The sequence below is a fragment of the Equus caballus genome, chromosome 24 (assembly GCF_041296265.1).
Source record: "Equus caballus isolate H_3958 breed thoroughbred chromosome 24, TB-T2T, whole genome shotgun sequence".
NCBI lineage: Eukaryota > Metazoa > Chordata > Mammalia > Perissodactyla > Equidae > Equus > Equus caballus.
This window is the reverse complement of record NC_091707.1, coordinates 28,917,390-28,937,490: the sequence shown is the minus strand read 5'-3', so window position 1 is coordinate 28,937,490 and position 20,101 is coordinate 28,917,390. Positions and strand designations below refer to the sequence as shown.

The following is a 20,101-nucleotide window of genomic DNA, read 5'->3' as shown; positions in this document are numbered from 1 at the left end:
TATAATTAACACCACGGAGCAGAGGAGGACTGAGGAACATTGACTGGCTGTGTGGTTTCCTCAAGGTCATACAACTAGGCAGTGGCAGAGAGGGGATTCCAGCCGGGCAGTCTGCTCCCAGGCTATGCACTTCACCTCTCCTCAGTATCGTCTCTCACTGCCCTAGCTAATGTGATCTTTATTCTAACCCATATTTCTCTTTTACTCGGTGTGGTAAATGGTTACAAATGGTCCCAGTGAATAACACCTCCCTGTCTACATGCCCCTGTGTAGACCCCTCCACACTGACTCTGATTTGCTCTGACCAGTGGAGAGGGCAAAGGTGATAGAGTGTGACCTCCAGGCCCAGGCCTTAAGAGGCCTTGCAGCTTCCGCTTTCATTTTCTTGGAAGCCACCCTGAGACCATCAGGTAAGGCAGCCAGTGTAGCCCCCTGGAGGATGAAAGGCCACTTAGAGGAAAACCCAAGTGGCTCAGCCCACTGCCAGCACCAACTGCCAGATGTATGAGTGAGGTCATCTTGGACATTCCAGCCCAGCTGACTCTCCAGCTGGATGAGTCCAGGAGTGAGTTCAGGTGGACCCAGTCAAGGAACCACCCACACAATCCACAGAAACATTAGAAAGAATAAGTCATTTCTGTTGTAAGCCATTAAGTTTGGAGTAGCTTGTTACTCAGCGCTGGATAACTGCGACACCCAGACTGGCTCAACTCTTCATTTGCCAGTTTACCCCATAAGGACTTCTGTAGCCCTCTCGGACCCTTCAGCCAATCCATCAACCAATCAATCAATCGATTCCCTCAGCGCTTCTCCAGAGGTGCAAATACTAATCAGTAAGTCTCAAGGGGCATCTGAGGACCCAGAAGCCAGTCCTTTCCTTAGGGCCATTGCTACCTCCTGCCCTTCTCAGTCACCTCCTAAATGCATCTTAAAATTCACAACCATCAGTTTTCCCAGATACCAAGAAGTCACCTTCCAGAATGCAAGACAAGGGGTCTATTTCAAGGGTCTCTCCATGACCACTGGTTCAGAGAGGGAGCTCCCCAGAAATGGACACTCACTGTTCTAAAACATTGAATCGCTCCTTAAGACAGTTCAGGGAAGATGATAAGGTTAGAAGGTCTGGCCTGATAACTATGAGAATGGGCCAGAACCGTCTGTAAACACTCAAAAGACATAAACAGCAGGGGAGAGGGAACAATCAAGGCTTTCCGGGGGGAAGGGGAATACCTGACCACACATTCTTACACACTCATGCACGCCCACCCCTATAATCCTATCCCGGGATGGTGCAGAGAAGAAATGAGAGCCAGGTCACTCCCCACCTGGCAGTGGATGGTTTAAGTAAGTTTCACTCACAAATCTCTGATTACCTAAGAGAAGAAACACAACAGGAAAGCATCCCTTGGAAGGAATGAGAACACAGTCGGCTTTTGCCACCAGAAAACACACAGCCTCTCTTCCATCAGTTACACGTAGCGCCAGAGCAAAGCAGGACTCAAGTGGTGCAGGGGTGGGAAGGGAGGGGGACAGGAGAGACTAAGACTAGGCTGAACCAGACGAACATAAACCCTGTCTGCAGGCCCAGGGCACCGGTTCTTATGTGTCCAGCCAAGACAGCTCTGTCTGCTCTGGCTGGCCCACACCCCTGTGCCTCTCAGTTACTCGTGGTAATTAGGAGCAAAGGAGAGCATGGACAACCTAAATCCTCAGCTAATCCCCAATCTCGGTTTTAGCCCAGAGTTTATCCTTCTGTCCTGGGAATCTTTTCTCTTTTATCATTGCATTCTTTTTTTCTTCTTTACTTTTTTTTTAAGCAAAAATGGCCAACAAATATAAACATTAGAAGATTTCTAGTTTCAGGTCCTTGGGCTGGTCTGTCTTTCTGTTGCTGCCTTTCAGACGAGGAGCTGCAGAGGGAGGGAGCAGACAGGAGAGCTGAGACGCTGAGTAAGCCAACCCCCGAGTCAGCAGGTACTGGGGAGCTGGTCCCATCGTGAACTCTAGGGAGAAAGAGCAGAGGAACTCCATGGCGATGGAGGCAGAGGAGGAGACGGGTGGAAAGAGAAGGCAGCAGTCAGGGAAGGTGAGAAGCAGTCAGGGTTCTCCAGAGAAACAGAACTAATAGAAGACAGAGAGAGAGAGAGAAAGAGGGAGATTTATTTTAAGGAATTGGCTCGCAGGATCACGGGGGCTGGCAAGTGTGAAATCTGTAGGGCAAGCTGACAGGCTGGAAATTCAAGTAAGAATGATGGTGCAGTCTTGAGTCCAAAATCAATAGGTCAGGCCAGCATGCTGGAAACTCAGGCAGGATTTCTATGTTACAGTCAGGAGGCAGAACTCCCTCTTCTTCAGGAAATCTCAGTTTTTGCTCTTAAGGCCTTCAACTGATTGGATGAGGCCCACCCACATTATTGAGGCCCCTCTGTTTTACTTAAAGTCAACTGATGGTAAATGTCAATCACATCTAAAAAATAGCTTCGCAGCAACATCTATACTAGCATTTGACCAAACTAGGCACCGTAGCCTAATCAAGTTGAAACAAAAAATTAACCACCACAGGTTCATATGAAAAATGAGAGCAAGAACAAAGCCCAGTCTTACAGAAAACCATACACAGAACACAGAAGAGGGCCATAGAAACATGTATTAGGAAGATGCCTCCATGAAAGACGCAGTCTTCCCAGAGGAAGAACCAGAAGCAATTCTCCTAGCGGAGGCTCAGTTTGTAATTAAGGGCAGCTGCTCAGACTGGTCTGACCAAGAGTTGCTTATACTGGAGAAAATGGGAGTGGGAAGCTGACAAGGCAGAGGACAATGTCCTAAGAGAGGAAGGTGCTCCTGGAGTCTCGGACCTAATGCAGGATCCTGAGTAATACATGAGATTAGGGCTCATGGAGAAGATGCAGAGGAGGTCAGAGTCCTGCGTGGGCCCCATTTCTCACACAGGCTGGTACTGAGTATGTGCTGGCACCATGTCAGGCTCTGGAGAGGTCAGAAAAGTTTTGTAAGACATAGCAAGAGGAAAGAACTAGCCACAGGATCTTAACTTACCCTCGTTTCAGACATTCCTCCATCCCTGAAGCTTTCTCTGAGGGCCCCAACCTAGAGTGAAGACTCCCTCTGCTGAGTCTAAGACTGTGGATCTGTTGCTTTCATGTACCCCTTACTCTTGGTACCATGACTTGACCAGACTGAGAGTCAAGGACTCTGCGACATCCTTCCCCATCCTTCACCTCACCCATCCACGGCCCCCGGGTCCTTATTCCTAGGAAAACCATGATATCTCAGGTTTAAAGGATCCGTAAAGAGTATTTGGTGCAAGAACCCCTCTATTGCTTGAATCCCTGCTACGCCATCCCAGCCACAGAATTCTGCCCTAGCCTGACACTTCAGAGATGGGACCACCCACTGCTGAGCATACGCCAAATGTGGGGATGAGACGCCAGAGGCTGAAAAAGGAATATCTGTTTCTTTGACTCATCCTGGGAAAAGCTACAGTCAACTCAGACTATCAAGTACTGGATTTTCTTAGGAGAAAAATCCATAAAAGGTTACCCGCCTGAAAAATGAGGGGAGCTTATTTATGTTTCATTGCAAAAGGAATCATCCCACCAGGCCAAGAATATTAAGGAAAACACTACAGTTGTGTCGCCTACAATTACCCTGAAATCCCTTCAAATACCTCACACCCACCTAGCCTCTTATCAAAAATGAATGAAATGCTGAACGATAACCCAGAATAACAAACTGTGTGTTAAAAACAACCTTTCCTAAGTCACAATATGAAATTCCAGAGGCGTAAGAAATCAAGTGGCTCCCGCCTCAGGATTCTCGGGTCAGCATGTGAGTGTGTGGGTGTGTGGCGTCAGGACGGTTGCAGAGAATCTGGCCAGGGAAGGGACTGCAGGAACAAAAGGAGGGACAAGGACCAGGTTGAAGCAGTGAGTCTCCTGTTCTTGAAGGGCCGGCCCGGGGACTGGGATTGTGGTCTCCAGGGGAGGAGATGCTGCTGGAGTCCATAATCTTTAAGAGTGATTTATGGTACATCACCGAGCAAGCCCTTTCTGTTTATTTAGCCACATGGGGTTTTAGCACCTATGGTTTCAGGCCAACTATGTGAAGAGGTTATTTTTCTTACTTGTGGACTTTGCATTTTTTCACAGGAGGAGCCAAGTAGCCCCCAGAGGACCATTTTTCCAAGCACCATTTGCTGGCTGGCTCTGCCCTTCCACCCTGAGCTTTCCATCACACTCAGCACTGAGCTGCTGCCTGGCCGCCACCAATTCCCAAGTCTCAGAGTCACCCAGGGACTCCAAGAGCCCCCCAGAGGGGAGGGGAACCCACAGAACCAACGCTCAGGGCTCCCTTCAGAACAGAGGGCAGACAACAGGCCCAGAAAAGGAGAGGCCCAGAGAAAAGGCCCTGCCGGGGCAGGAAGAAGCAGACTTGGACAAACAGAACAAAGTCAACCCCTGAGACCGTGCTCAGGTGTGTGTCAAGTAGAGGCAGGGGTGGGGAGAAGAGAAGCAGAACACGCACAAATTTAATGCAGTCACCTCTTCCACTGGAGTGGGTTTCCCCATCTCATTTCATCTAAAGGCCCTATCCCTACAGAGTAGGCAACCAAATGAAGTGAAAACAATAATGTCATCAGCCAATCCCAACCCACAGAGGGACCTTAGACCGCTTCTCTGGAGGAGGGCACCCCTTCTGATGGACTACCTGGCCAAGAGAAGAGAGGCTCTTCAGCTCCAGCCCAGAAGGACAAATGAGGATCGTATAAAAGCTCAGTGGGATGGCTGTTCCCAAACACCAGAGAGAACTCAGGCCCGTCAGAGGGAAGCTGCTCCAGGAACAGGAGTGGAGGGTGGGGTGGGGTACCTGGGCTTCCCTGGCAAGGCTGAAAGCAAGAGTAAGGGCCTGGCACCCTGCTCCTGCACACTCCACCCAGGGCCTGGCATGTGGAAGGTTCTGTCACTGTTTCATGGGCATCAACAACAGTTGGAAGAGAGACGGTATGGTGTGGTGGTCAAGAGCCTGGGCTTTGGGGTCAGAAGGATCAGCCTCTGCCACTTGTTAGCTCTGTGACCTTGGGCAGTTTACTCCAGCTCTCTAAGCCCCAGGTCCCTCCCCTGTAAAAATGGGGTAACAAGAGCATGCGCCTCGTGGGGTCATTGCGAGGATTCAGTGCGATAGTGTATGTGAAGCATTTAACCCGGCGCCACAGGAAGGGTCTGAGGTCTTCGCTGCTCTAAGGTAGCAGCAGCCTCAGCAAATGTGGAGCAAACCCAGGCTTCCTGACCCATCCCTGTGAATGACTAGTCACCCCAACTAGTCTGCAGGCATAGTGGGCACAGTCTGCTCCAGGTGGAGGCGTTAAACGGGGGCACATTGTAGGGAAACTGAAAAAATCACAATATAACTAAGAATCAGTCTGCTTTTTATGATCACCACGCCAGCAACTCAAAACAATATCAGTGATAGGACCTTCCTCCCCACTGGGGTGGCCCACACCACTGCTCGCTCCCATTGGCACACCACTGCCCGACAGTCAACTCCTCCCTTAGATGCTCCTTGTATTTCTTCCCTTGGCCCCCTTAGCACCAAGTAGAGGTCTTAGCACATGACAGTTGTTGATGCGCCTATGACCCAGGACAAGGCCCTTAACTAGTCTGGCCTCCTTTTCTTGTCTAAAATGAAGCAGTGGTACTAGAATGATCCCCAGGCCCTTCCCACTCTCACAGCCCACAGCTTATAACCGACAGGATCAGGTGTGCTTCCCCATGGCTCAGGGGCCTGATCCAAACCAGCTTCCCACGCCCCAGGGGAACCCAAGCACCAGGAAAGGGGCTGAGCAAAGGGCAACACTGCTGGGGGCCTTCAGGCTCACCCCTTGTACCTCGTGACCCTCACAGTAATGCTGTGTGGCTCAGCCTCCTACGGCTCAGAGGCCCCATCTCCAGAAGCAAACTAACGATGCCCATCCCACATCCCGGATGCTGGCTGAAAGCTCCTAATCACAGGAGTGTTCGCAGTGGGCTCTGCAAATAGGGCACGTTGCTGGGATGAAGCGCCCAGGGTGAGGAGACGTAAGGGAAAATTACAGTCCAACCAGCCTGTCTAAATAATGTCTCTCCATGGAAACTAAAATGGCCATGTATGGTGCACCATTGTCTGAAGCACTGACCTCTTCTTTCCCACACAGACAGAAACTGAGGAGTACAAGAAAACAAGATATAAATTCTGCTGAAGGTATTCCTTCTATGATGGATTGTCCCAAGATAGCATAGGCCTCTTTTTTTTTTAACTTTTCCCCCAAACCACCCCTGACTCACATCCACTCAAATTTTAGGAAAGGCTCCATCTCTATTGACTCACTCGTTAAGTGAGCTCATATGACCCTTCCACCAAGAAGAATATGAAATGCTTCACAGTGGTTTTGCAATGACAAGTACCGAGAAAAGGCAAGCTGTCTTCTTTCTAGTTTTTCTCAGTCATTTCGTTGACTTTGACCTGACAAGCTCTCTCGTTTAAGGACAAGAGATAGTAAATAAAAAATTCAAGTGAGAAGGAAAGAGGGGAGCACAGGCCAAGGGAGAGATGGAAGAGAGATTTTTTTAATGTGTCAAAGTATCATAACGTAAAGTATCATAACTTTATCAAAACACGTTATCAAACATGTATCAAAACATGTATCAAAACATGTGTGTGCTTATCAGATATAACCCTGCCTACTTCCAAAGCCATTTTACAAATAAACACAGATGGAGGACCCTCAGATCAAAGCGGAGACTGTAGTTGACTTCTAGAAAATTAGAAGGAGCCAATCACAATAGTTTGGCAGGATCTTTGATTTCAGTTTTTAGCAGCAGAGGCCAAAAGGAAAACATTGGGACACATGGTTTTGCTATCAACACCAAAAAAGCACACAAACTCACCTACAGAAATAAAACTTTTGCAGGTCGAGAAAGTTCCAGAGGCCAGGTCCTACCCCCTCTCCCCTTCCACCCCACCACCACACCTCTGTGTTCTGAGCAGACAATGTGCAGTGAAGGAGCCAGGCAACCAGGAAAGCTAATTTTAAAACAGGGTAAAAATGAGCTGAGGGGCTAGGCTCTCTGGGGCCTCCAAATGTGTTTACGGCTCCTCTCTGCAAAGTGAAAACTTGAGCAAGGCCTTTGTTGCCAGAGAGAAAGCCATAGGGATGAGAACCCGGCCCCGGCCCCAGGTCCATTCTACTGGCCATGATTGACCAAGACACCTGCATGAGATAGATGGGCAGACATCCAGAAGGCCGGTTATAGAAATAAACATCAAAGGTTTGTTTTTATGTAGATATTTTAAATGCACACAAACCCAGACCCGTCCGCGGCTGCTAACGTTAGTGGATTACTCATTCTTCCTCCCAATCACGTCAGCGTGAGGTTCCAGGTGGCCGTGGGGTATTTGCTTACAACAGCTACTGCTGGTTTCCCTGAGAGCTGTTTATTTTTCCAGGCCTCAGGTCATTACATCACCCGGTGGTTTCTGGGCAGGCTGGTTTAGGGGGTGGGGATCCAGCCAGGATGAGCAGTTGCCTCAATGACCCCAAATCCCAATCATAGCAGCAGCTATCCCGGCAGGAACTTCCCCAGTGAGGGAGGAGCAGTCCAAAATGCAGCCCAGGGGCCCAAAGCAGGCCTAAAGAAGCAACGCTCTGACACCGGCAGGTAAGGGCAGGGACGCTGAGGACAGCTCCCTGTGACATGGATGGTGAGTTAGGCAAAACTCTCATGTACAAGGAGACAGGGGTCATTTTCACGGCAGAACTTATAAGAAATGCATTTCAGCCTTGTGTCCCTGCTGATGGCTCTGGCTCCGGGAGCAGAGTTAGCACGAGCTGCTGACTTGACTGACACACAGAAGGAAGGGCTGCAGGGCAAAGAGAGGTGAGGAAGGGAAGGCACAGTCCTTTTGGATTTAACCCACAGGGCCAGGTTCGAGAGCCTTCTTGAAGTCCCAGATCAGATCATGAAAGAAGTTAACTAGAAAAGATGGAGATAAAGGAAAGAAAGAGACAGGGAAGGAAGAAGGAAGTCAAATGACCCCACTAGAGGCTCCAAGAGTTAACCCCACAGGGGCAGAGGGAAGGGCGCACATGCCCGAGGGCGTCGCCACACTGCACAAAGGGAAGGGCTAAGGCTCACACGATCATATTTCCTGAGAGATAGTATTTTCCCAGAGGAGAAAGCACAGACTTTTGTCACACAGAAAAAAAACTTATAAATCACAGCTGTAGCAGAGTGTCTGTGTATAGTAAAATTAGAAGCAGTGAGATTAGGGATGAAGAATGAGATGAAGCCTAGTTTTTGTCATTTCTTTAATCTCTTTACTCTTGTCTATAAAATGTAGATGATTAAAAAAGTTTTTTCATTCTAGCTATATTAAGAAATGCCTTGGTTAGTGCCCGATACAAAAAACTCAGCAAGGGTTCATCTGTCTTATAAAAGCAAAACAGAGTCTCTGGCCAACACCATGTATCAGCAGATGCTTGCTCTCGAGTTCTAGGGCATTAGCCGGCCAGGTACGTTGTCTTCCTGAGGGCAAGAAGAACTCCAGTTCAGCGGACGTGAGAATCAAAGAGAAGAAGTCCAAAGACACAAGGCTGTCAACGCTGAAGACGCCAAGTCCTCAAAAGGCCACAATGACCATGGTGACCATATGACAAAGTCTTAAAAACAAAACCTCCAGGAGGGAAGAAGGAGACAGGATAAGTCTGCAGTCATATGTGTCATGTTATTGCAAAACTTCAGCTGCCCAGTGGAACCTTTCCAACATCAACAGTCCCCAGGCCAGAAAACAAACCTGGCGTCACAGGGTCTGCGTGTGAAAGAAGGATGTTTGGGGTGTAAAAGAAACTGGGATGGCCTTTTTGCCTCTGAGAGAGAGCTGTGAAGAAGAGCTCTCACCCAGACTGGCTTCTCAGAGTCCCACTTCCGGCTCCCCAGAGATGGGGGCTGGAGCTCACCTGAACCCAGAATCTTCCAGCAAACTCTAATGGGAAACTGTCTCAGGGGCTTGACCCAGAAGCTCCAGTCCATACCAGAGTCAAGTGCCCAGACCTGAGTTATCAGTAAAGTATATCTGACTTCTCATCAAACCAAATGAGATAATGTGAAAAGTGGCTAGCACAAGACATAAAGATATTCCATCAAGAGACACCATTGTAGGTTTTTGTGAATCACTTATGGTGTATCTACTATGTGCTAGGCATTTTATATACATATCGTTGAATCCTTAGAAAAATCCTGCAAGGCACTAGTAACTTTGTTTTACGTATAAAGAAACCAAGGCTCAGGGTAGTTTATTAACTTTCTCAAGGTTACCCAGCCTCTCATAGGAAGGGAGCATTGGAAGCCAGGTCTGTAGGTTAGTCTATACCAAAGCCCATGCTGTTGCCATTACAAGGTTTCTCTCTTCTGTATACAAAAGACATCCCACTCCACCGCCTGCAAAAGCCAAACCTCCGGAGGCTTCCTTGGCAACCCCGTTGCGAGAGCATATGCCAGAACAAACATTAAAGCTTGACAAAGGCTAACACTAACGTGAGACGGTGAAGAGCCTGTGCTGATGCAGGCCTCCCTGGCATGTCAGGAAACCTCTCAGGAGACACAGCCCCGACTTCTGCCTGGTCCACGAGAGGGACCAAACAAAAGTCAGAAAGACACCCCCACACATGCACCCTCATCCAAATGCTTCCACTTCGATCTTATACGCCAGGGCCCAGCAAAACTTTTTCTGCAAAGGGTCAGATAGTAAATATTTTTAAAATATTTAAATGTGATGGTCTCTGTCGCAACTATTCAACCCTACTGCTGCAACACAAAAACAACCAAAGATGTAAATAAATGGGTGTCACTGTCTTCCAATAAAACTTTATTTGTAAAAACAAGCAGGTGGCGGGGTCGGCCCCGTGGCCAAGTGGTTAAGTTCACACGCTCTGCTGCAGGCGGCCCAGTGTTTCGTTGGATCGAATCCTGGGCGCGGACATGGCACTGCTCATCAAGCCACACTGAGGCAGCGTCCCACATGCCACAACTAGAAGGACCCACAACTAAGAATATACAACTATGTACCGGGGGACTTTGGGGAGAAAAAGGAAAAAAATAAAATCTTTAAAAAAAACACAAAAAACAAAAAACAAGCAGGTGGCTATTTGCCAATACATGCTATATTCCTTTGTGACACCATGTCCTTTACACGTAATAACATCAAAAAGATGGACAGGCACTCAGAATTACCACTTGCTCATGATGGTATCAAGTGAGACAGTCCCCCATTTACTAGGAAATTTCTAAGGTATCAATCTGTGCTAATTACTGCTGGACTCAGTCTCTCCTAGGGAGCCTGTAGCTCTCCCCCAACAACCCTGTCCTGTACACTACCCTTATCAACATAACTGGGGCCAACTAGGGAAAAATAAAGGTGGCTGGGCCACTCCAAAATAAGGAAGGTGGTTGTACCTGCCTGGAAACTACTTCTCAACATGACCCCATCCTCATCCAATTAAAAACTATCTAGGGGAAGTAGGAATGGAAAGCGGAAGAAATGAAGCGTACGCATACATCATTAACCAACTTGACATTGCCACCTCACTACACTCAGAGAGTACAGCTCAAAAAGACAGGCACTTTCTTCCCAAGGATACGTCATTTTCTGCAGCCCCACCGCTTACTAGCTGTGACCCAGGACAGGTACTTCCTCTCTCTCGGCCTCGGACTCTTCATCTGTAAGATGGGGACAATAACTATGCTTATGGTGAAACTCACATGAGATACATGTAAAGTTCTGAAGGATCTGCCAGACCAGCTATGACGACGGTGATGATTCTGATTTTACTGACGATGATGATGATGATCTTTTCTACTCCATCTTTCCCAAAAGCAATCAAACACATTGAACTAGATTCTATAATAGATACAATAGAAAGGCGATAAACTTTCCCTCACAGAGTTTACAACCTAGAGAGAGAAATTAACCACTTGTAGATGAAAAAAAAAAAACAATTCATGGGAGCAGTTGCTAAATGTCAAATGAATGTTTCAGGCAAAAGATGCTGTATAATTTCAGAGAGAGCTCACCCTCGTATCTACAACTTGGTCACAGAATGAGAATTAAAGCTCACACTAGGGCCTTGAAGACCTCCTGGAGGTTCAGAAAACGGGGAGACCATTTGTAGATGTCACTTCCAGGTACCACAGGCACCAAAACCACTTCTACTTGACTTAACACATCTGCCTAACAGTGAGGAAGGAATGGAGGACAGTCTTAAGAAGAAGCCTCCTAATAGATGATTTTGCTTAGGCTGACAATCACAAATTCTTTCCCGATTGAAGAATTCTCACAATAAGCAGCATCATTAATATTCCCATTTTTCCTACCAATAATGATGATAATAATAAATATGTGTGCTTAGAATTTATCACGCGTTTATATTTATCATTTAGCCAGGCATTAGTCAAGTAGCATACAGACATTAACTCAGTTAACATTTAACCACAGTCCTTTGAGGAAAAGATCATGATCCCAGATGAGAATTGAGGCTCAGGGGGATAACTGGACTTGACTGGGTCACTCACTAAGAGTTAGAGCCAGAAACTGAACCCAGGTTTCACGGACTCCAAAGCCTGTGCTTCCACCAGGCCACTGTTCTGTCAAAGACTCTGGCCCATGGGAGTTTGCATGGTCTCCTTCCTACCCCACCATCCCACACCTCCTCCAGCTTTAACTGAACAGGAAACCAAACACGTGCAGAGGTACTGACCGGCCCAAGTCACAGAGAGAATCAACCAACGCCGCATGGATTCAGCTCATGGTCTAAATCATTCCGCACACTCTCATCCCCACACTACCACTTTTACGACAGAACTGGCCAAGGACAGTACACTCATTAATTAATGGTCACTTAAAACTCTGCCTGCCAGTTGAAAGGGATATATCTTTAGTTTATAGACCTTGCTATCTATAAGGAAAAGGTGATATGGTTAACTTCAACAACCAGGCATAAATTATGCTGAATGGCATTTCTCACAACAAAGTTTTAGGCTGAAAGAAGAATGATTCTGCCCAATCGCCCCCCCCCCCATAGAGATTGAGTTGTTAACACATTTTCCTGTTGATGGACATGTGGGCCTTATCGATGGTATATAAACTTTACTGATTTTGGCCTTTGTTGTGATGGTAAATGAATGCTACACGTAAGTCCTACAAATCTGATCACTCTTTAAAAATTATCACCTTTCTACAAGGAGTTCAGCCAGTACCAAAACCTGGCTACTCCTAAGACCCTCAAAAGATCAGACCGGAAAAGACATGACTGTCAGCAACTGTTTAGAGCCTTAAAAATACATAGAACCAAGTCTTTTGAGGCTTTAAGTTCAACTTCTCTATGTCCAGCCATTCTTCTTTTAAATTCTCCTGCATGGCACACAGAAAGTCAGTTAAAATACTAAAACATACAGTCCAAAGTTTTTTACCTAAAAGTGTCAACTACTCATGAAAGATGATTCCTGAGATAACAACTGGAGAAAATTAAAGTTGGAAGGGATTAACTCATGAAATCTCATTTTACAGCTGTAGACATTGAAGATCAGACCAGTTAAATGACTTCCCCAAGCCCACACAGTAGGTAGTCATGGAGCAACCATGGGCAACCACAGATGGATCTGGTATGTATATAATCCAAGGCAGATTATTTACCTGAATTTCTTAGATTGGTGTTGTTCAGTTTGGAGTCCTTGATTACCAAGTGCTTAATCCATAGAGTGGGAGCTGTGATTTCTGGAGAAAAAAAAGCAGCAAAGAGAGAGAAAATAAAGTCTAGGCAAAGAGAGTATTAACTTGGAGTATAACCCCCAGACTTCTTAATAGCTTTTTTTAAAGTCTAAGGCATTCAAGGCTTGACCTATCTCCCTAGTTCCATATCCACTTTGCCCCAAGCCCTCTCACTTCCTCAAGACGGAAGCTCCCCTCCCCATTAGCTCATAGGAGCCAAGTGGGGCCTCCTGTGCCGGGAGGCAGAGTGGTCAGAGTCCAGAGGCGCTGAGCCACTCCATCCAGGAATAAAAATATTATCCCAGGAGGTGAGGAACATGGGCCAAGCCAAGTCTCTCTCAGCTGCTTCCTTGGAAGAAGATTTAAAGGGGATAAATCAACAAATGAACGCCAAACAAACCACAGAGACCATTTTGGAGGAAACGGCTGAGCCACAGCAGATTTCAGCTTGCTGAGACTCTGCTCCACATGGGAAAGAAAGTAATGGGTCTAATGTGTGCTTCAGTTCCCTTTCTACTGGTTTCTCATTGAACACAGGCTGAATTCCTCCCTCCAGCGTGTTCCGCGGTGCCCCCAGGCTTTCCAGGGCTTGGGTCACACAGTAAACAGGTGGTGTGGGAATTCGGGATGACCCTGAACACACTGTAGAGTGACAAGATCTTTGGTGGAGGGTTGGGAAGGGCTCCCAAACTGACATGGTCTCCATTATCCACCCAATCCCCAGGGTCTCAGATTTGCCAATGATCCAGGACCTTTGTGGATCACAGAAACGTTTGAATTTCTAGGCACAAACACACATATGTTCCACTAAATGACCAGTTGCAAAGGATATTTCACATTTCAATCCTTCGTTCTAGAGCCGAGCCCATGCTAGGGACATCCCTAGCTACAGTACCAACCAGTGGCACAGTTTATTTTTATTCCTCTGTCTCACTGTCCAGTCTTATGATCCAGGCCTGGATACACTAGGCTGAAAGCTGATAAAAGGGTGCTGTATATTGCACTGAGAGCTGAACCTTATTGTCAGACTTTCTAGAAACCTCACTCTGCCAAGCTTCCTGCTCCTCTTCATGGGAACCTCATGGGAACCTGAAGAACTTAGCAAAGCACACTGAAGAATGTAGGCCCTGAGCAACTCAAACACGAACCAAGGCCAGCCTTCTACACCCCCAAACTCCTCTTATCCACTCCTCATACCTCCAGGGACATCTGGCCTCTATTTTGCCACTAGCCACCACTATTTCTCTTGACCTAGAATTTCTCCTCTCCCAAATGTCTCAACTCAACTCTCAATGTCCCTATAACTTAGCCAAACCAGCTCCACTACCAGTCTCTTTCCTGCTACTTTCCTCACTAGACCCCAACTCCACCATACTCCCTCCTTGGTTCATGCCAGTCCCCTGCCTTCAATGCCCTGACTCCTCCCCCAACTTTCAAGATCCAGCCCAAGTCCATTCTATTCACAGAGTCTTTTCCCAGACCATTGCGATCTCTTTCCTCCATAAATGTCCACCACGACAAAAACTGAGACCATAATTTAACACATAAAGGTCTCCAAGAGCTGCCACTTTCTCAAGAGCAAAGGCTTCATCTCTTCTATTTCTCCTTTGTCCTCCAGAAGCCTAGCATGAAGCTGGGCCCATGGCAGGAACGAGCACAGGGTAAGTGCTGGTTCATTTACTAAAGGGACACTGCCAGCCTGACTGTCTTTCTCAGCCATGGCTCCTTGGTCTTGGCAGCTCAAAGGATCCGTCCAGGCCCTGTTATTGTTGGACACCAGCAGCCAGGCAGGAAGCCTGTCAAGAACAGAGGGCCTTTCCAGAAGTGAAGAGTGTACCAGTTCCTGGGAGGGTTTGCATTTTTTAAAAGGTTAAAACAACCCAGCTTAAACTGGGAAAAATTGAAATTAAAAAAGAAAAATATATAATAATAAAGCTTAAACAAACATCCGAAGGAAAGACATTTCCGAAATCTGAACACCGATGGGGGAATTCAAGTCGGAAGCGACACAAGAGCTTACCATCTCCGTCGAACACTGGCTGAGTCTCCATCGTGGGTGTCGGCTTAGACCCATCATCTGAATTGAGGGTTAAAAAGAATCGAAAAGAGACTACCATTATTGAGGTAAATACTATCTACTCTCCAGCACTGTTGAATGGTTGGGGTTTGCACATGGCCCGGCCAAGCCTCAATGAAGAGATTAAAGAGAAAGAAAAGAAAGAAGAAAGGAACAAGAAGGAAAGAGAACCACAGAGAGACACCGACAGTAGGACAAATCCAGGTGTGTGCTCGCCATCCCAGGGAAGGGAGCTACGTTGTCAGGACTTTGGAGGATGCTGTCTCACAAATCTGGATGCACCAGCATGGGTCGGTCAGCCCTTGTCTCTCCCCACAGGAAAGTTGGGAGAGCCATCTTCCCCAGTGGCACTGAGTTTTGGCCTGGCTTGTTAGGATAAGGTTGGCAGACTTGTGACACCAAATTCTGGCATCCCTAGCCCCTTCCTGCCCTCTTGTGAAAGGTACCAGCCCAGTACCTTTCCAGTGGACCTCATTGAAGAACTAAAGGAACACATGAGACCGTGGTGCTATTCCCTCCCAACCTACCAGCTATTTCTCCATCCTCATCTAAAATGATGAGGCGGCAAGAAGGACTATTCTCTCTTCAGCACACTGGTCTGAAGAGAATCGGGACTAGTTAGAACAATTTTCACTATCAACAACAAGTACCCCAATTCCCTGTGAGAGGTGGAGGCAAACGAAATGGGAGGGAATGTGGGAAACTGCACCCTGGATTGACTTTGAAATTTCTAACAGATGATGGGAGCAGGGAGTTACCAGTAACAAAGTCCTAACCTTTATCGTCTAGTAGTGTTGGCAGCTCTCCCTGCAGAGACAGAACCTCTGCAGGTCAGGAGTGACTGTGGACCATCTATCTTTCAGAACTCAGTTATTTTCATCAAAATAAAACCTTAGTTTAGAGCAGTATTTCTCAACTTTTTTTAGACATTTTTTCCCCTAGTCACCTTCCTAATGGAATTTTAATAACACACATACACTGTATATCTGTTTCGGTACTGTATGTATATCTACGCTTTATATGTAAAAAGAGCAAGGGTTTTTTTGCCCCCCCCCCAAGGAACTAATTTTTTCCTCATTGGTGAAAGCTGGGAGCAGATAGCTTTGCCCCCACTGAGAATGCATAGTTTAGATATGTTTCTGTTTTCCTCCCTCAGTGAGGGGAGGGAAAGAGAGCTCTGTGGTCTCAGACAGTTTGATGATTACACCATCCCTCTCTTCCCAAGACCCCCAGAGGTCTTGTAGAACCGAACGCTATATTCTCCAAGCATTAACTATTTATGAAGAATGTGAGTTCTCAGATAGTCTCTGCGACGCCAGTCAGATCATCAATAATAACAACCCTCCACCATTCGGAGCTCTGAGAACCTTTGGCCGACTTCCCTGCATCTTATCAGGGGAGGGAGAAAGAACACAGAGTCCTGATCCCTTTCTTACGCCAACACCCCACACTTGGGATCTTAAGATGCAAGAGCTATGGAGACCCTACCCCTTGCTGGGGGCTGAGAACAGCAACTTGACAGTTGTGTAACACCCGACCCAACCATTATTCTCATGTGCTGACACCAAGACTCAGCTCCCACCGGGGCCAAGGCAATCCTGAACTATCTGACAATCACCCCAAGGAATGAGACATAGCAGGAAGAGAAGAGTAACCACGCTGGATATCTTATTTGCCTCAAACTGGAGTCCAGAATAGGCATCTTTTGACGCCAAACTCTCCAAGTTTGATCTGGAAGTCACTGAGGGAGAATAAACACGGAACGGAGCTACACAATATCATTTGTTTTAATAGCATCACTTCCCCTGACTCTACTAACACCTCTTTCCATTGAATTCAATGAACCACTGAATGAAGTCTTCTGGCAGCTGCAATGCACATTTGGTTGCTCCTGCCAGATGCAGAGCTCACAGTCTAAATAGCCCAGCACAGTGTGCTCAGCCCCTCCACGCAGGGTGGCTTCATTTTAGGAGTCTTAATGGTAACAAAGAAAAAGTGAGAAATCAAACATTCCCAGAGGGACACCGGTGAGAAGCCATGCGCAAAATGGCTTATGCAAAATTTTAATATTGACTTAAAATCCTCCCATATTCCAAGAGCTGCATCTCTCTCTGGAGCAGGATAACAGAAAACATGCTGCTTACTTCTCCCATCATCCAGATGAGAGTCTACGACGGCCCATCTGGTCCAGCGATCAGCAAAGAAGGTCTGTTGCTCAAGGAGAACAAGGAGAGTTTCCAGTCTCCCTGGGAAGCTTTGCACTTCTGCAGGTCAAGGACCTCCACGACTGCCCAGATGCAGGCCCAGAAGCCCACATAGCATCAAGCCACGTGCAGGGAGTGAATCTTCCTGCAGGGGAAGGTCACTGAGGGTGAAGAGATACAGCTGCACTGCCACAATGGAGGCCCCAGATGTAAATCTTTATGAAGTGAGAAAAGACAAGGTGCCCTGCTGCCAGGAGAGCCACCTGTGGAATCCGGCAGGCCCAAAGGACAGGAAGCCAAGCCAAAGCCAACAGAACCCTCTGACCATCATCTCCGGGCACCTGGGCACCTGGCTTCCAACGCAGCAAATAAACGCACCTTTCTACCAAACATAGGTCCGAGGCCTGAGGCCAAAGTCCACATCAGTTCCACTTCCTGGCAAGCCTTGGGGCAGCACCAGGCCCCACACGGGGACCTCAGGGGAAAGAAAAGCTTCCACATGTGCCCTTGGCCTCCCAGTCTCCAGTGGGGTCACACTCCAGATCCCGGCTTTACATCCAATCAGCTGGGTAACCTGAACCCCTCACTTTTCTTGTCTTGGTAGTAATATCCTCTTCTAAAAATGAAGGCTGTCTGCCTCCCCAGCCTCAGGACGCTGTGTAGGTGTAAAAGACTTGAAAAGCCTCTTAAAGGAGATATAATACCAGGAGTGGTACAGCATCTTACCTAACTGCTTACTTTGAAAACTGGATTTGAAAAATTAAACTCTTATCAAAGTTTTAAATTAAAAAATGAAGCAAACTTTACAACTCAGTAAGAAAACAACCTGATTCTAAAATGGGCAAAATATTTTAATAGACTTTTTACCAAAGAAGAGGCATGGGTGGCTAATAAGCACATGAAGGCTCAACATCATTATTCGTTAGGAAATTCAAATTGGAACCACAAAGAGATACCATACATACATACTAGAATGGCTAAAATTTTTAAAAAAGAAAATACCAAGTATTGGCAAGGATGTGGGAAAACAGAAACCCTTGTTCATTGCTGGTAGGAATGCAAAACTGGGTAGTCACTTTGGAAAAGAGTTTGGCAATTTCTTTAAAAAGTTAAACATAAACACCATTCAATCCAGAAATTCCATGCCCGGGGATCTATCCAAGAAAAATAAAAACGTGTCTACCCGAAGACATGCACACAAATATTCATAATAGCCTCAAACTAGAAACAACCCAAATGTTTGTCAACTGGTGAATGGATAAATTGTCATATATCCATATAATGGAATATTATTCAGCAATTAAAAGGAATGAATTACTAAAACCTATGACAATACAGATGAACCTCAAAAACATTATATTAAACGAAAGAAGCCATGTGCAAATACTACGCATTGCATCACTCTATTTATAGGAAATGCCAGTAAAAGTAAATTTATAGAGACAGAGAGCAGATCTGTGGCTGCTGGGCTGGAGGAAGCAGTGGGGTATGAGTGTAAATTGGTACAAGGTTTCTTTTGGGGGGGGACGGAAATGTTCTCCGGTAACGGTTGCACAACTCAAGAAATGTACTAAATTCATTGAATTGTACATTTACAATGGGTAGATTTTATGGCATGTAACTATACCTCAATAAAGCTGTTAAAACAAAAGAGGATGTAATGCCAAAGCGGTCACAGATGAATCATCAGGCAGCAAGCAGTTAGATTATTTGAGTAATCCTTAATTTGGATAGAAGACTTCCATATATTTTAAAGAAAAATATATCTGAATTTCAGTTAACATATATGCACATGATGATTTCATACCTGATGTTTATTCTTGGTGATTCTTTTGGACCTCAAATAGTAAAACTCTTCTAGACCAAGGAGAAGATGATAGAACACTAGAAAAAGGCCATTTCAAAGATTATCATCCCTCTTACAGGGAGAAAAAAGTAAATTTGGAAAGATTAAAAAAATAAATATGGCAAACCTGAGAGAATTTCTCAAGGATGATGTCAAGATCAACAATAACCACAGTAATACCACATTTTGCAACACTCACAGTTTCTGGCAAGTGGCTTTCCTCATCTATTCTCACCACAGGCCAGGGCAGAGGAAGTCACCAGGCAGATAAAAAGTGATTGAGTCTCCATGGAAGAGAGTGATTTGCTCAAGGCCCCAGAGGCAATGAGCAGCTTTGGAAACTGCCCAGCCCCAGAGGCATGGAGTCTGGCCTTCCAAGATTCCCCAACCCCCAACCATGCCTCGTTCTTGCAGGTGCAGCCCCAGAAAGTTGCAGCCCCCTCACGGGCCCTGTGAGCCTATACAGACAGTGGGTTTGTGTGACAGCACAATTCCTTGCCCTCCGAGAAGGCCTGGCCCACGCACAGACAGCTGGAAGTCACTTCGACCCCCTATGACACCGTTCAAAGCCTCCTCTGTTTGGCTTTTTGATTCCTGATTGACATTCGCTGGCGAGTGGAGATAAATGCCGGGCTGAGGACAATGTTGATCCGCTCTGACTATTCTCAGGGAAAGACTTTTCAGAATAACAAACAAAACAAAACAAAACCCCAAAAACATTGGTGTGCTTAAGGACTCAATAGAGCCCAAGAGGTCCAGGGAAGCCGGGCCGGGCCTTTCAAGAGGCTGGCAAGTCCATTGAGGAGTTAATTGTTTGGGTGTACAATGAGTTTATTCTGACCACATACAAAGAGCTTTCTCTTCCAGGTCCTTCAAAAGCAAATGTGTCAAAGGAGCCAGAGGAGGAATCTGTATTAATGGCCTCTCTTGGGGTCTCTGAGACTGAGAAGCCTTGGAGAATGAGGAAAAAAGAAACCACCACCCCCATCCTGAGATTTGGAAGGTCTCTCAATGATCCCAAGTCCTCTTTGATTCTTGGGCTCTGCCCAAACCATGTCTATCACTGGTCACCCTCCCTCTTGCATTCCTTTAGGCTGCCATTGGCCATCTTTTACAAAGACTTGGGGATAAACTTCAGCCTAGGAGAAGGGCTGGAAG

At 46.5% G+C, this 20,101-nt stretch overlaps 1 protein-coding gene across 6 annotated transcripts in view; it reads right to left on the bottom strand.

The window, feature by feature from the left end:
• SMOC1 (SPARC related modular calcium binding 1) overlaps window positions 1-20,101 on the bottom strand; it is a 144,051-nt gene that overhangs the window by 23,169 nt on the left and 100,781 nt on the right. For 3 of the 6 annotated variants that reach the window (XM_070249491.1, XM_023627996.2, XM_070249489.1), the window contains exons 6-7: window positions 14,837-14,893; window positions 12,742-12,822 (exon numbers count right to left, since the gene is read on the bottom strand). In XM_070249491.1, coding sequence (XP_070105592.1) covers window positions 12,742-12,822; window positions 14,837-14,893 — 138 coding nt within the window. Of the gene's footprint in view, window positions 1-12,741; window positions 12,823-14,836; window positions 14,927-20,101 lie in introns of all 6 variants that reach the window. The other 3 variants (XM_070249490.1, XM_023627994.2, XM_070249488.1) reach the window with 1 other exon arrangement.